The 15,232-nt window shown below is 42.3% G+C and overlaps 2 protein-coding genes across 2 annotated transcripts; one reads left to right on the top strand and one right to left on the bottom strand.

The window, feature by feature from the left end:
• Window positions 1-1,384: 1,384 nt before the first annotated feature.
• Window positions 1,385-6,273, top strand: LOC110937101. The gene is made up of 5 exons (XM_022179511.2): window positions 1,385-1,549; window positions 3,366-3,538; window positions 3,651-3,834; window positions 5,624-5,730; window positions 5,918-6,273. The coding sequence occupies exons 1-5, from the start codon at window positions 1,478-1,480 to the stop codon at window positions 5,997-5,999; spliced, it is 618 nt and encodes a 205-aa protein (XP_022035203.1). The 5' UTR covers window positions 1,385-1,477; the 3' UTR covers window positions 6,000-6,273.
• A 1,928-nt stretch (window positions 6,274-8,201) lies between these two features.
• Window positions 8,202-8,645, bottom strand: LOC118491653 (urease subunit alpha-like). The gene is made up of 2 exons (XM_035989586.1): window positions 8,551-8,645; window positions 8,202-8,455 (listed from the first exon to the last, which is right to left on the bottom strand). Exons 1-2 carry the CDS (start codon window positions 8,608-8,610, stop codon window positions 8,222-8,224), a joined length of 294 nt encoding a protein of 97 aa, XP_035845479.1. The 5' UTR covers window positions 8,611-8,645; the 3' UTR covers window positions 8,202-8,221.
• Window positions 8,646-15,232: the final 6,587 nt, after the last annotated feature.

Here is a 15,232-nt window from a genome sequence, read left to right as displayed (position 1 = left end):
TTTCCTTTTCTTTCCGGTGCGGCTTCATTTTGGTTCACAGGATTTTCTTGAACCGCAACATCTTCATCCTCATCATAATGTTGCTCTTGGGTATCCGACACGAACTCTTCATCGGAGTCATCTTGTATGTCTCTCGATGATTGTGAGCTTGGGGTTTGAAAAGCTCTCGGTGATTGTGAGCTTGGGGTTTGAAAAGCAAACGGGTCAAAAGCATTTTGGGCGTCTAGGGAGTAATCATAATAACCGGGTCGAACCATCGTCGGACCGTGTTGCATCCAATTTTGGAGGGGTTGACTATCACAACCGAAATTTGGATGCATGGGTTGGTTAAAAAATGGAGGTTGGGTTTGATTCGCAAACCCAAGTTGGGGATGAAACGACACATTAGAACCACCCGAACCACCGCGTTTATCTTGAGCCCTTGCCTTCGAATCGGACCCTACATTTTTTTTGCCTTCACCTTTGTTTGAGCCTTCCATTTTTTTAAAAGATTTGAAAGATTGAGTGTGAAATGTAGTGATTATGGAGGTTGAGTTTGTTTGGTGAAAATGGAAATGAATTTGTTTAATTTATAAAGTTAAAAATTGAATTTTTTTTATTAATCTCAAGGGCTATATAGCCGTTTGAATCAATGTTCCCGAGCGGCAATTGGTCCCCGATCGATGTTGAAACCGAGCGGCTAAGGGGGGTCGCCGGCGGTGTTCCCGCGCAGCAAACCCCTTTGCCGATCACCTTTACCGCACCACTCTGTATCCCCTAATTGTGTTGCGGTATGTGGTAAGCCTTTGTAATCCTACTATCTTGGTTTTAAATCATGTGATGCGAGCACGTCACTTATACGATTGATTATGTGGGCGAAAAGGATCACCAGTCAGGGCACATTTTATTCGTGTGGCATATTAAAAGAAATCCTACATATGTTATATATTTATTTTAAAAAAAAATATAAAACCCAAATAAAACATATACTTATATCAGGCCCAATTAAACCACCAATCTCAAATTTTATAACTTAAGCCTATTAGGTATCAGTCAAACACCCATTTTAATTAAAAAAAAATAATAATAACACTGAGAGCAAAACAAAAATTGTTTACATTATCTATTTCGTTAAGGCATAAAGGGCACAATTTCCCGGACTTAGATATGCCACCTGAATTCTAAAGATCGGCTCTGATAAATAATAATTAGATCTGTATCAATAAAACAGTTAACTAATTAATAAAAAAGAGTCGAGTCAGGCAAAGTGCGAGCTTAATATTTGTTTTACAAACATAGCTCGAGCTTTGAATTCTCGAGTTCAAAACGAGTTGAGCCGAGCCGAGCCAAGCCGAGCCATGGTTAGCTTGTTCATAATCGTTAACCGGCAACCCACATGTGTTTACCATTTCCCTAAACTTTACATTTCCAGCAGCAGCAGCAGCAAGGGTTTAAAGAAGCGGAGGAAACCACCTCCTTCGATCCGCACAAGGCCGCCATGGTTTCTCACACCACGTGGTTGCGCTATCTCGCCAGACGTTTTGAGTACTCACTCGCTCTCAGCTACAAGGTTCCTTACCTAATCTTATCACTTCCCTTCCATTTAGATCTTTATTATGCTACCTAACGGAATAACCATTGTTCTATAAGGATCGAATTAACATTTTTACGATGAAAAAATGGTTAAAGGAATCATTTTGTGACCGTATTGAGGTTTACTTGGTTTATAACAATATAGATGTCTGTTTTTGTTCACTGTACCCTCTAATGATCATCACGGTAGATGAAATAATTATCATGTGTAAATTTAGTTTGTAATTTACCTCATGAACCTTTAGTTTTTATCAGTTTTAATTGGAAAAATTGAACTATAATGCAAAAGTAGAGGTGTTGTGGACTTATTGATGTTAAACCTAGGTTATTGATTTGGGGTTTATTACAAAACCGCCTCAACATTTTCCGTTTTTTCTTTGTAGTGCTTGTTATGCAGTTACTGTAGCTAACTAGCTGGAAATAACAACAGTTAATAACTTAATATCGTATGTCATGCTTTAATTTCGAACAGGACTTCTGCTAATTTAGATAATGGTGCCTATATGCTAATTTAGATCATAGTTGTTAATGGCAAATAGCGATAAGGTACCTATATGCTACATAGCGAATAGTGATAAATAGCGGGCGGCTATTTTATAAATAGCGATACACTAGAATTTTTTTTATATGTATATTATATCAAAATACCCTGGTATATATGCTATTTTACATGTATATTTAACAAAAACCTAAAATCCAGCTATTTTATAGATATATTTAATTGCTATTTATATTAAAAAATGTCACTATTATCGCTATCTATCGCTACAACCTAATAGCGAGCCTAGATCTATATGCTACGTAGCGCGCTATAGCTATGCTCGCTATTGACAACTATGATTTAGACTCGAATGAATTGCTATCATAGTGGGCAAGTGTTATTATATGGGGCATGTGGCTGAATTTTGTCTTAGCTAAAATCATAGTTGTTAAAAGCCATCGCCTCTTGCGCCTAGGCCCAATTTCCTAGCGAGGCGAGGCAATTGCGCCTTAAGTCAAGGCAATTACGCTTTAATTCTCCAAGTGATGGTTCATGCGCAGGTTCCGGCGAGATTCCTGGATTCTTGAGAGTTTTCGGCCAAATTCTCTAAATTCTTGCAAGATTCTAGCTAGATTTCTACTTTTATCTAACGAAACTACTTTTCTACAATAATAAACTAGCATTTTATAACTTTTGGTAATAAATAGACGATATTAAATGTTATATAATAGCTTTAGTTTATTTTATTTGAAGAATAGTATTCATTTTCTATTATATAAAAATATTTTATGTTTTTTTTTGTTGTGCGCTTTTTTTTTCTCAGGCCCACGTTTTTTTTGCGCCTTGCGCCTAGGCCCGAGGCGAGGCCTATGCGCTTTGAGTGTGCTTAACGCTTTTAATAACTATGGCTAAAATTAAAGTTATTAGCAATACCTGTTTCGTTCCTAAATTGGTCACCAGGCTAAACTTTCGTTTAATTGATCTCAGTAAATGGAATTTGAAGTCCTGAACCTAGAGTTTTGTTCTTGGTCTCTTACAAGAGTCAATGTCAACCCATGGAATGCATTAGAGTATAGAGTTCTTTTTACTTAGTAATAGTGTAATACAACATAGACATCGTTTAACTTTGAAAAGGAAAACCAGAATCTTTATTTTAACCGTCAAAGACTTCTGTTCTATTCAAGACAACATAACGTGTGTTGTGTGATGCAACTCCCTTCTTCTACCACCAAAATAAACAGTAACGAGTCTTCTATAAACTTCTGTCATTGAATAAGCATTTTACACTATTTACTATTTACTCCTTTTGCAGAGCTACGAACATGGTAAAATCACGAATAGAGAAGTAGGAGACAATTTTTGGAAAACTTTTTTCCAAGGAAAGTTGACATTTTTGCATTGGAACAAGGGAGAGGAAATGGCTCCGACAATAGCAGCGGAAGGGGGAACTCTTCTTGTCCGGAAACTACCAGCTGCAGATCCCCAGTAATCTCACTAAACTGCTAAAAAAAGTTCATAAAAAATCCTGACAAAAATATTGAATTATTTGTCATGGTGTCAATTCTTTTGCTTAATTGTGTGTAAATGCTTTTGGTAGGCGTGTTTATGTTGGGGATGTGGTGGTGATGAAGGACCCTGAAAAATCAGACAATTATCTAGTAAGAAGATTGGCTGCCATTGAAGGCTATGAAATGGTTTCCAAAGATGAAAAAGATGAACCTTTTGTACTTGAAAAGGATCAGTGCTGGGTGTTAGCTGACAATGACAAGTTAAAGCCCAAGGTATTTCACAATAACCATTAAAGGTTTTTTTTTTTTTTTTTTCACTAGTTAGAAAGTCACGTATCTTGCATCGTCTACTATAAAACTTGCATATTAAAAGGACTCAATGCTATTTTGTCCCTTTCTTTATTTAATAAAGTAATTCACTTTTAGTAATGATTAAATGGGGGTAGAAGTAAATCAGGATTAAGAACTTTTTGAAACAATTAGGTTGCATGTAGTTGAGGAAAAAAATCTCCAATTCTTCAGAAAACTGGGGGAGTTTATTGTTATTATTTTCAGAAAAGCGTTGAAAATTTGAAAAATGTGCTCCCAAGTGCTGTTACATTTTCTGATACGGTCCAATAAGACAACAACAATGGGCCGAATGACAATGACTTAGGGGCTGTTTGACAACACCTGAATGGTTAAGTGCTGAACCAGTAAGAGGTCTGAATCATCAAGTGCTGAACCAGTAAGAGGTCTGAACCATTAAGAGCCTGTATAATGCTTAACCGTTCAGAGGCAAATGTCTGACCCATTCACATTAGAGGTCTTAACCATTCAGACTCTGTATAATGCTTAACCATTCAGAGGCAAATGTCTGAACCATTCAGACATCTGCTCGTGAAATAAACAGTCTGAACCATTAAGTGCTGAACCAGTAAGAGGTCTGAACCATTAAGAACCTCATTAAGAGGTAAACAAACAACCTCTTAGGGAAATAAGCCCATGCGATTCTTTGATTGAGTGGAGCCCAAGTAAAGAGTCTTCAACTAAGTGGGACATCATGTGCTGTTAGTGGCTTTAGAATAGTTGCATATTTTCTTATTTCATGCATACGTGGGGATCACCTCCGAATGGCTAGTTTGCATATTTGAATTCGTTGTAATTATCTTGAGAAATTAGATCTGAAAACTGTTGCAAATTGCAGTCTTGTTCTTCATCTTTTTCTTAGAGCCTAACCCACTCAACGGGTCTATTGAGTATTGAGAGATTGACCATCTCGAATCGGTCTTCCAGTTAGTTAATTGGAAACAATATTCAGATGGACTTGTTTTCCACATTTTCTTTTCATATCAGTTTCCCCTCTAAAAATAGAATATAAGATAATACAAATAAGACAACAATTGAATCTCCCACTTGGAAATAAAAAAAGTTAAAAGGTTACATTTTTTTTCAATGGGCCAATTTTTAGTGTTTAGAGCATGAGAATGTATTACATAGTTCAAGATAACAAAGTCAAGTGCCTATCATAGGGCTTGCTGTGGATAATGATTTAGATTTCATCAGTTGAAATGGGAAAGTATGAAAACATAAATCAAGTGTTTATGCTTTATATTCTAGTGCCAAATATTACAAGAACGCGCAATCGAACAAATGAAATCAAAAGTGGACATGAATCCATTTTAGGCTTTCCATCGATTACTAATTTGTGAATTATGATCTCATAATGAATTTGTTGGGATTCACCTAATCCCCGCTGTTGAATGAGCAAATATGGGAAGTTACAAGAAGCATGCATTTCTTGTTAATGCTATTTGGATATTAGGGTTTCAAAAGCTCAAACGTTATTTGAAATCAATAAACATAAAACATTCTCATTTCTGCAACTAAAGACCCCATGGTTATGTAATTTTTGGAGACAGAATGACAGAGTATAACGATTTCGTAGTCCAGACCCCCCCCCCCCCTCCTTCCATTTTCATTTGTGTACATTACCTTAATAATATATACGTGTGTATAGCTTTCTTATGCATCCTTTTACGCTTTCCTAAAGTCTTACTTCGCATTTTTTAAAAATTTTCAGGAAGCTAAAGATAGTCGATTATTCGGTCCTGTTTCCATGGATGACATAATCGGCAGAGTCTTGTATTGCTTGAGAACAGCCGTCGATCACGGTCCCATTCAGAACAGGTACTTTCTTGAACTAGATAAAACATGATTTACGCATTTTGAGTACATGAAAACTTAAAATAAATGAAACTTTATAATATCGTTATAGACTTATAGTATGCGTGACTGAGCGTTGTTGAAGTAAATAATTCATGATCTCACATTTTATAATAATATTATAACGCGTGTTTATTGTTGCATTCGCCAGTCAATTCAGCATGCAAAAGGACTTGCCCGTATTGGAAGTGGAATTGGATGTTGACGAAATGGCCAAAAACCACAAAGCTTAGAAAGTATTTGCAACAAAGAAACTCCTTTCAAATATGTTTGTATGTACTCTGTTTCCACCAGATTTGAATATGTTCTTCTGAAGAACCAAGAGTCAATAATTAAAGTTCGGATTTTTTTCTTTCAATTCTTGTGATCTTCAAGTCAAGAGAAACATATTTGGAGGCCTAATGGTGTGTTCTTATCGTGTTCTTTTATACTTTCCAACTTCGGTCCAGTTTGCTGATAAGGGTTTCGTTTGAGCAGTTGATAATCTCATAATCTTGCTTGGATTTCTTTATTTTTTGATTATCAAACTCTTCAAGAATTCTGTTCTTGATTACTTACCTACATGTGCCCTATTTATCACTTGCAACAATATTCATACTCGAGCATGTCTTTGAAATATTCATTTCATTCAAGTTTTAAGAAATGAGTTAAAGTCAAGACTGTGTATATTAGTCGATTACATGTAACTGATTAGCGATCTTCTATACGAGGATTGTTATATCCTACCGTAAGAAATAAGACACACACGAAGGTTGGATAAGACATCACATTCTAAGACAAGCGAACTTATAACGTTTGAATTCTTACCACATGATTATCCAAAAGAAATATGCTAAAGTTAATATTTTGGTGTGGTAAAAATGTTTTTTGAATTCTTAGCACATGATTATCCAAAAGAAATATGCTAAAGTTAATATTTTGATGTGGTAAAAATGTAATGAGCAACGATCTTTCAACGTCCAAAGTGTTTTAGAGTGGTCCTTGATCTTTCAACGTCCAAAGTGTTTTAGAGTGGTCCTTCCGTTGTCTCATTATACTTTTTCTAAAGTTCTTTCCTTACCTCTTTGAATGGAAATCAAACCCTCATTCAACTTGAAAATAAGTTTTAGTTTTTAAGTAGTTTGTTGCTTGATATAATAAGAGAAGAAGTGAGGTCGTGTAAGCTTATTGTTATACATTTAAACATCTATTTGTAATTAGTGATATCCATCTTACATATAATCACATTAACATACACCTTAAATGTCTTATATTATTGATTCTTATCTCTTATTACCTTATATGTTATCTTCTATTTTTTTATTATATTATATTATATATTATATACAGTGATTACAAGTAGAAGCAGCATAGCATAGTACTAGCAATTAAGCCTGCAAGAACGTTATAATATAACATGATTATTTTTTCTAAACATTCAGTTTCACCTCTTATACTTTAATAATATACCTTTAACCTTTTTAGTTTTTATAAACTTGATTTTCCTCGATAAGTCACGTTTTTTTAACGGAAAACTAACATACTCCTATATATGCGTTTTCAAGATTTGAATTTTTCATCTCTAGGACAGAAGGGGAGATACCTTAACCACAACATATCCTTTGGAGCATGGTTGCAAAAGTTGCCAGGCGTTCCCTAGTCTGTCGACTGGGGAGTTGAAAGGTACTCAGCCTAGACGGAGAGTACTCGGACATGTTAAATTATAAAAAAATAGTTTTCGGGAAAGTACATATATTTGTTAAATATTATAAGTTTACTAATATTTATAACAAAATATGTTAGTATGAATATAAATAAAAAAATACATGATCAATGAGTAAATTATTTCAAAAAATATATTTATTCCTTTTTTAATATGATGACATAAGAATTATGTTTTATTTTATTTTTTAAAGTCAAATTTGACCCGAGTTGACCTACTAGATCCGATTCTGGTTAAGGTTGATTGATTCCGAGTAATTATGCAGAGCTGAAGGAAGTCGTCTCAACAACCTACCTTATAACAAGTACTCGGAAAATACTTGGCCTCTGAGACGTTGTTCTATTTTAGAGACATACGTCACGTTAACTTTTAAAACAGAAGCAATATATCAAGTTTTGCATTTTATTCTTATATGTGTATGATAATAAGTAACAAAATCCAAAATCAAACATAAATATTAAGCTTTTGTTATTAAGTATTTTTAAAAGAGAAAAATGCTCGGATAGTCCATTTGGTTTTGTCTTTTTTCACCTTTAGTCCCTAACTTTCTAAAATTACCTCAATAGTCCCTAATTTTTCATTTTTTGTTCCCGGATAGTCCCTGGATCAAACTTTAATTTGTTTTCTCTGTTAAGTGGGTGTAAAATGACCAATTTACCTTTTCCTTAACATGAAAGCTTATCACTTCCACTTTGAGAATCTGGTCTAGGTTTAACTTAACCAGAGTTTCCCAAAGCTACATGCTTTCATCTTTTACCTGTGGTATGTGTGAATTGTTCTATCCTTAAATGCAGCAATTGTGTGTTCAACGAATCCAGATTCATTCAAGGTGTCTGTATGGATATTAACCTGGATATCATATTGGTCTGCAACAGCCAAACAATTATCGATAGTAGCAGGAGTGGTTCCCCAATCCTCATGAAGCTTTAGTCCCATTGCACCAGCCCTAATTATTTCATGTATACCTTCTGGTTTAGCACTATTACCCTGAAACACATATATAGCATAATGATATATCATTTCAAATTATGAAATTAAAGATGAAAGAATGCATTTTTTATTTGGAAAAAAAGTAGGTATACTTTCCCAGTAAAACCAAAATTAAGTGGCAAGTCATCTGTGGCTTGCCGCATAGATTTCATATGTATAGGTCCGGGGGTATAAGTAGTCGCACGGGTCCCGTCAGCAGGTCCCGTCCCACCTCCTATCACTGTTGTGATACCTAAACACCATCACATCCAAAAACAACAAACAAACTAATTACGATTTGGGAAATCAAGTTTTCTAGAAGCTTTCATGTTCTTGAACCAGATTCTCAAAGTGGTAGATTCTCTGGTTAAGTTTAACCTAGACCAGAAGAAGATAACTGTTACAACAGCACACTCACTTTCCGTCATGGAAAGGTCATATCCTCCTGAAGGGGTATGGTCCCAAAACGACCATTACCCGCATCAAACAAACCCCTACCAGTAAGCAAACCGCACCCATGCGGTCACATCCTTCGAACCCATTCGGTTCGAAGATGAATAGCTTGACCCAAGTACGAAAGAAGATGAGCATATCGATGCGGCTGGCACCGCATCATATGGCCATTTTCGTCACGACAAGGGAAGCCAGCAAATAGTCTCCACATACGATGATGCGGCCAACACCGCATCTCGCGTATTTCTTGATCACAAGTAGGAGACGCGGTAACTTCAGACGTTACCGCATGCAGCGATGCGGCTCGCACCGCACCCTGCATATCCAACAAGTGGACTGACACGCCAGGCAAGTGGCTGACACCACGAGGCAAGTGGCGCCGGCGACAGTCCCCTGTCAGAGCTATTAAAGCAATGGGCTGACGTGGCGTAACCCCCACGGCCGGCGAGACTGACACACCTGCAACGGTGCAGCTCGTCGTCAGCCCATCCATCAATCTCCTCCTTCACTCCTCGGCTATAAATACCGACCCCAAACCAGGTTTGAGGTATCTCTACACAACTCTCTAACTACTACTATCTTGCTTTGCTTCCCAAGCAAACTACTGATTCTCACGCCGGAGAGTGGTAACAAGGAGCACCCCCCACTCCATCCTCCTTGTTACGAGTCACGGCTTGTTTCCTTGTGCAGGAGATCATCCACCGGTGACCCAGCCAGCGATCTCCGAGAGGAAGGGATTAACCCTTCTTGGCGAGACCAGTGTGTTAACCCTGCCCGGTTAACCATTGTTTCATCATTGGCGCCCACCGCTACTCTTAGCACTTTTTAATCCATCCCTCTCCCTCTCAAGATCATGACTGACAACCAAAACACCAATGCGGATAACCCAAATCCCCCGGTCCCAACAGGGGTCCACCCTTCGACCCCCCAACCCGGACACATTGGCACGTCCACCCAAAGGATCCCATCCTTTGCGTTCGGACACGACTTATCACAGGCCCCAACTGTGCTTCCACCAGGCGTGGACTTACACTCCTGGTACCAACAGCAGACTGACCTGCTGATAGCGGCTTACAACCGCGCTTGTACGGAAGCAAACGTACAAGCTGGGCCTACTCCAATACAACACACACCTGCCAACCGTATACTCCAATACGATGGCAGGTTACACTCACGTCAGGCTTCCAGAAGCCGACATGACGACCGTGGATCATCTTACTGTTCGGTCCATACACTCAATGAGGATACTTCCTCATATGAGTCCCGCTCCAGAGGGCCAGTGCATACCCGCCTGGGCCCCTATGGGGAAGATAGGAGGCGGTCAGCCTCCAGGCGCGGCCCAGGCATCCAGAGCCGACTGGGCCCGCAACCTTACACGGAAGGGTACGGTCATACCGACCCTGACGATCAAACCTACCGCGGGGAGTCTCACGACACCAACAGCAGACCGGGGGGACGCAACTATGTTCCTCCCAGTCACCCCCGCACTACATACCTCAGGGCGGCAAAGCGCCCTGTGCACGAACCATACAGGCCAAGGGCCGCGGCCGAAAATTCAAAATTCGTCCCGCACATCGCCAACGCCGATATCACAACGACAAAATTCCCAGTCAACATTGGGAAATACAGTGGCTCGACCGACCCGGACGACCACATGAACATCTTCACAGGCGCAGGCGTCAATGGCAGGTGGGACGAACCCACCTGGTGCAATTTTTTCCCCCAGACCCTTATCGGTCTGGCGAGGGCATGGTTTGATTCTTTGCCAGTGGGATCACTGGATTCTTTCGAGGACTTGCGCGCCAAGTTCCTCGCCCATTTTAGCCAACAGCGACGCCACGAACGCGATTCGTTGGACGTCATGAACATCTGGCGAAGGGATGACGAATCGCTCGAGGCATTCGTCATCCGTTACAATAAAGAATGCCTAGAGATAGGCGACGTGGCGGACCAAATGGCGCGAAACCATTTTATTCGGGCCGTCAAAGACAGAGAGATGATCATGACCATCTCTGGCAAGGAGGGTTTGCCTAAAAAGTGGGAGGATGTCATGACCGCAGTCAAGACATATGCCCAGACACAGCGGTCGCTCGAACCGCACGTCAAAAAGGCAAAACCCCAAGCCGAAACATCCCACCAAGGGTCCAAACGTAACAACAAACGAAACCGGGATGCGGGCAATCGGGATATTACTAAACCGTATTTCCCGCAACCCAACACGTTTGACCCACAATGCTACAACCCGGCCCGAGACACTCGGGCACCAAGAAAAGAATCTCGGGACCGCAAATGGACCGAGATCAACCAGTCGCCAAGAGAGGTCCTCCTCGCGGACCCACAATTCTTGCGACCGGCCCAACCAATGAAGTCCAAGAAAAGTCAGGACCTCACACTATACTGTGAGTACCACAAGGACTCGGGCCACACCACCAACAACTGCATCAGTCTCCGGCTGGAGATTGAGCGGGCGTTGAAAGAGGGGAAACTGCAACACCTTTTGCCAGGTGGACAAAAGCCCACCAAGCATATCACCCCTCACAACGAAGGTACCTCCTCCGGAAAGAAAGCCATGTACGTGGCTTCCACCCACATGATTTACGGAGGCAAGGGTAGGCCGCGCAAAGCGGCACGAAGACCGGACAATGATTGGAAAGACGAGCAAGTCGTCTTCCCAAAAGTCCGAGGCGGACCGCGTGATAGACGCGCCGTCGTCATTTCAGGCTAGCTGGCCCATTACTGCACCGAGCGTCTGTTCATCGACCCGGGCAGTACATCCGATATAATCTACGAGCAATGCTTCAATCAATTTGACCAAGAGGACAAAGATCGGTTGCAAGCCGTAGATTACCCGCTGGCCGGATTCGCAGGGGAAACAGTCTTTCCCCTAGGTCAAATTACATTTCCCGTGCGTCTTACCAATGGTAAACACACGCGGACAGAGGAGGTTAACTTTATGGTTTTACCCCACACCTCCAATTATGACGTCATCCTTGGGAGAGAATCCCAAGGAGACTTCAATATGATCACATCCGTCCCCCACTCCGCGGTTGGTTTCCCAACCGCATCGGGGGTTGCAATCATCTACGCCCGCAAGGACGTTATGATGACGGACGAAGCACGTCCGACAAAGGTCGCAAGGCCCACCCCCGTCGACCAACCGGAAAAATGGGTTCTCAACCCAACGCATCCGGAACAGAAGGTCACATTGGGTCACGCCTTATCCTCGACCACCAGAGCGCACCTGAAGGAGCTCCTCTTCAGGAACCAAGACATCTTCGCGTGGACTCCTGCAGACATGACAGGGGTCCCACGTGAAATAGCGCAGCACTATTTGAATACCAAACCAGGTATCAAACCAGTGATCCAAGGCCAACGCCACCTTGGGTCAGCTAAAAATCAGGCGATGCAAGAGCAGATCGAAGAACTGCTCTCCGCAGGTATACTGCGGGAAGTCAAGTACCAGACTTGGTTATCCAACCCTGTCATGGTAGAAAAACCATCCGGGGGCTGGCGCATGTGCGTCGATTACAAGGACCTTAACAAGGCCTGCCCCAAGGATTGTTACGCGCTTCCAGAAATCGACGAAAAGGTCGATAACCTCGCGCCATTTCGGTGGAAGTGTTTCCTCGATTGCTACAAAGGGTACCACCAGGTACAAATGGCACTTGAGGATGAAGACAAAACGGCATTCCGGACCCCAACCGGAAATTACTGCTATACAAAAATGCCGTTTGGGTTGCGCAACGCGGGCTCAACCTACCAAAAACTGATGAACGACACTTTCCGCGGTCAAATAAGCAAAAGTGTCGAAATCTATATGGACGACCTGGTCGTCATGAGCATGGAGGAAGATACCATGCTCACCGATATAGAAAGAACATTCCAAACTCTGCGAAGCGTCAACATGAAGCTCAATCCAGGGAAATGCTCGTTTGGAATGGAAGAAGGCAAATTCCTTGGGTTCATCGTCACCAAAGATGGATTCAAGGTAAACCCGGAAAAAGTGCAGGCGATCGAGCGCATGCCATCGCCTGCATCGATGAAAGATATGCAACGCCTGGCCGGAAGGCTGGCGGCACTCAACAGGTTCTTGGCTAACCACGCAGCCAAGTCATACCCTTTCATCAAGACCCTGCGAAGCTGTTCAAAGAAAGAACAATTCCAGTGGACCACAGAGGCCGAAAAGGCCTTCCAGGAAATGAAGGAGTGTTTGATACAACTCCCAACACTAACCGCACCATGCAAAGATGAGCCACTCATCTTATACCTATCCGCTGCAGACAACGCAGTGGGCGCGGTATTAATAGTGGAACGAGCGGGGGTTCAAACACCCATCTATTACATCAGCAAAATGCTCAACGACCCGGAGACGAGATACTCAATAATGGAAAAATTGGTACTAGCACTGGTACATGCTTCAAGACGGTTACGACGCTACTTCGTAAACCACATCATCACAGTGCTAACCAATTACAGGATCGGCCCGATCCTGTCCAAACCCGACATCTCTGGGAGATTAGCAAAATGGGCAATTGAACTGGGCGCACATACAATACATTACAAACCGCGCCCTGCCATCAAAGGCCAAATCTTAGCTGATTTCGCCGCTGAAGTACCAGCGGATCGCATCCAAGAATGCGAAGAATCCCAAAATCCTGCGCCCCCACCACCCTCCTCAGAAGTATGGGCACTATTTACCGATGGTGCATCCAACGAGAAAGGCGCGGGCGCAGGTCTGCGACTCGTCAGCCCTGACGGCCAAGAGCTTACATATGCCATCCGCCTCGATTTTAAAAGCACCAACAACGAGGCAGAATATGAAGCACTATTAGCCGGGCTACGTTTAGCAGTCAAAATCGGCGTGCAACATCTGGAAGCGCACGTCGATTCCTTGTTAGTTGCGGGCCAGGTACGCGGCGACTATGCCGCCAAAGGGGATATCATGATCCTCTACCTCGAGCAAGCCCTGCAGCTAAAATCCAAATTCGCTTCATTCAATATTCGACACATTAATCGAAGCGAAAACAAATCTGCGGATGCACTATCAAAACTTGCATCCACCAGTTTCCAACACTTGGCAAAGGAGGTACGTATCGAGATTTTGCAAAATCCTTCGGTTCCTCTACGCCAGGTCAGTGTCATCCAATACGGGACAACGTCATGGATGACACCAATTATCGCATACCTTCAGTCAGGTGTGACTCCCGAGAGCAAAACAGAGGCACGTAAGTTGCAATACAAAGCGTGCCACTATCAAATGGGAGACGGTATCTTATACCGGAAGTCATACCTCGGACCGCTCCTCCGATGCGTTAATCCACAAGATGCCACATACCTTATCCGAGAGATACATGAGGGCATATGCGGCATACATGCCGGACCACGCATGGTCGTGGCAAAAATCATGAATGCCGGGTATTACTGGCCCGGCATGCACCTGGACGCCGTCAAAGAATTACGCAAATGCATGGACTGCCAGCGCCATGCACCAAAAACTTTGCGGCCAAAAAACAATCTGGTCCCCGTCACTACTGCATGGCCTTTTCAAAAATGGGCGATCGACGTAGTGGGACCATTCCCGGACGCACCAGGTGCAGTTAAATTTATCATAGTGGCGGTTGATTACTTCACAAAATGGGTAGAGGCGAAACCACTCGCTTCCACCACCGCTATGATAACAAGAAAGTTCATTTGGGAGCACATCATCTGCCGTTTCGGTTTACCAATGTACATTGTTACCGACAACGGCACCAACTTCGCTGCCGACGAATTCCAACAATGGCTAGAAGAGCTGAACATCAAACACATATTCTCGTCAGTCGCACACCCACAGGGGAACGGCCAAGTCGAGAGTATAAATAAAGGCTTAGTCGAAGGAATCAAAGCACGATTGGGAACAGCCAGGCGTGGCTGGGTCGATGAACTCCCAAGCATCTTATGGGCTCACCGCACTAGCCCAAAAACAAGCAACGGGGAAACACCTTTCAGCCTCGTCTACGGGTCGGAAGCGGTGATACCCGCGGAAATGGGCCTCCCATCTCCTAGAATGTTGGCTATCGAAAAGCTAGACAACAACAGAGAACGTAGGATCGATTTGGACCTCCTAGAAGAAAGGCGCGAGAACGCCGCCATCAACGAGGCCAAATACAAATCCAAACTGGAAAAGTATTACAACGCGCGAGTCCGCGTTTGTACTTTCAATCCAGGGGACTACGTCCTACGTGACAACGAGGCATCTAACGCCGAGCGCCCAGGAAAACTTGCCCCCAAGTGGGAGGGACCCTACCTCATCAGCGAGGTCTTAGGGAAGGGCGCATACAGGTTACAAACACTAGAGGGCGA

This window comes from Helianthus annuus, chromosome 4 (assembly GCF_002127325.2).
Source record: "Helianthus annuus cultivar XRQ/B chromosome 4, HanXRQr2.0-SUNRISE, whole genome shotgun sequence".
NCBI classification, from domain to species: Eukaryota; Viridiplantae; Streptophyta; class Magnoliopsida; order Asterales; family Asteraceae; genus Helianthus; species Helianthus annuus.
Note: the sequence above shows the minus strand (reverse complement) of the source record. Positions and strands in the feature narration are given on the sequence as shown.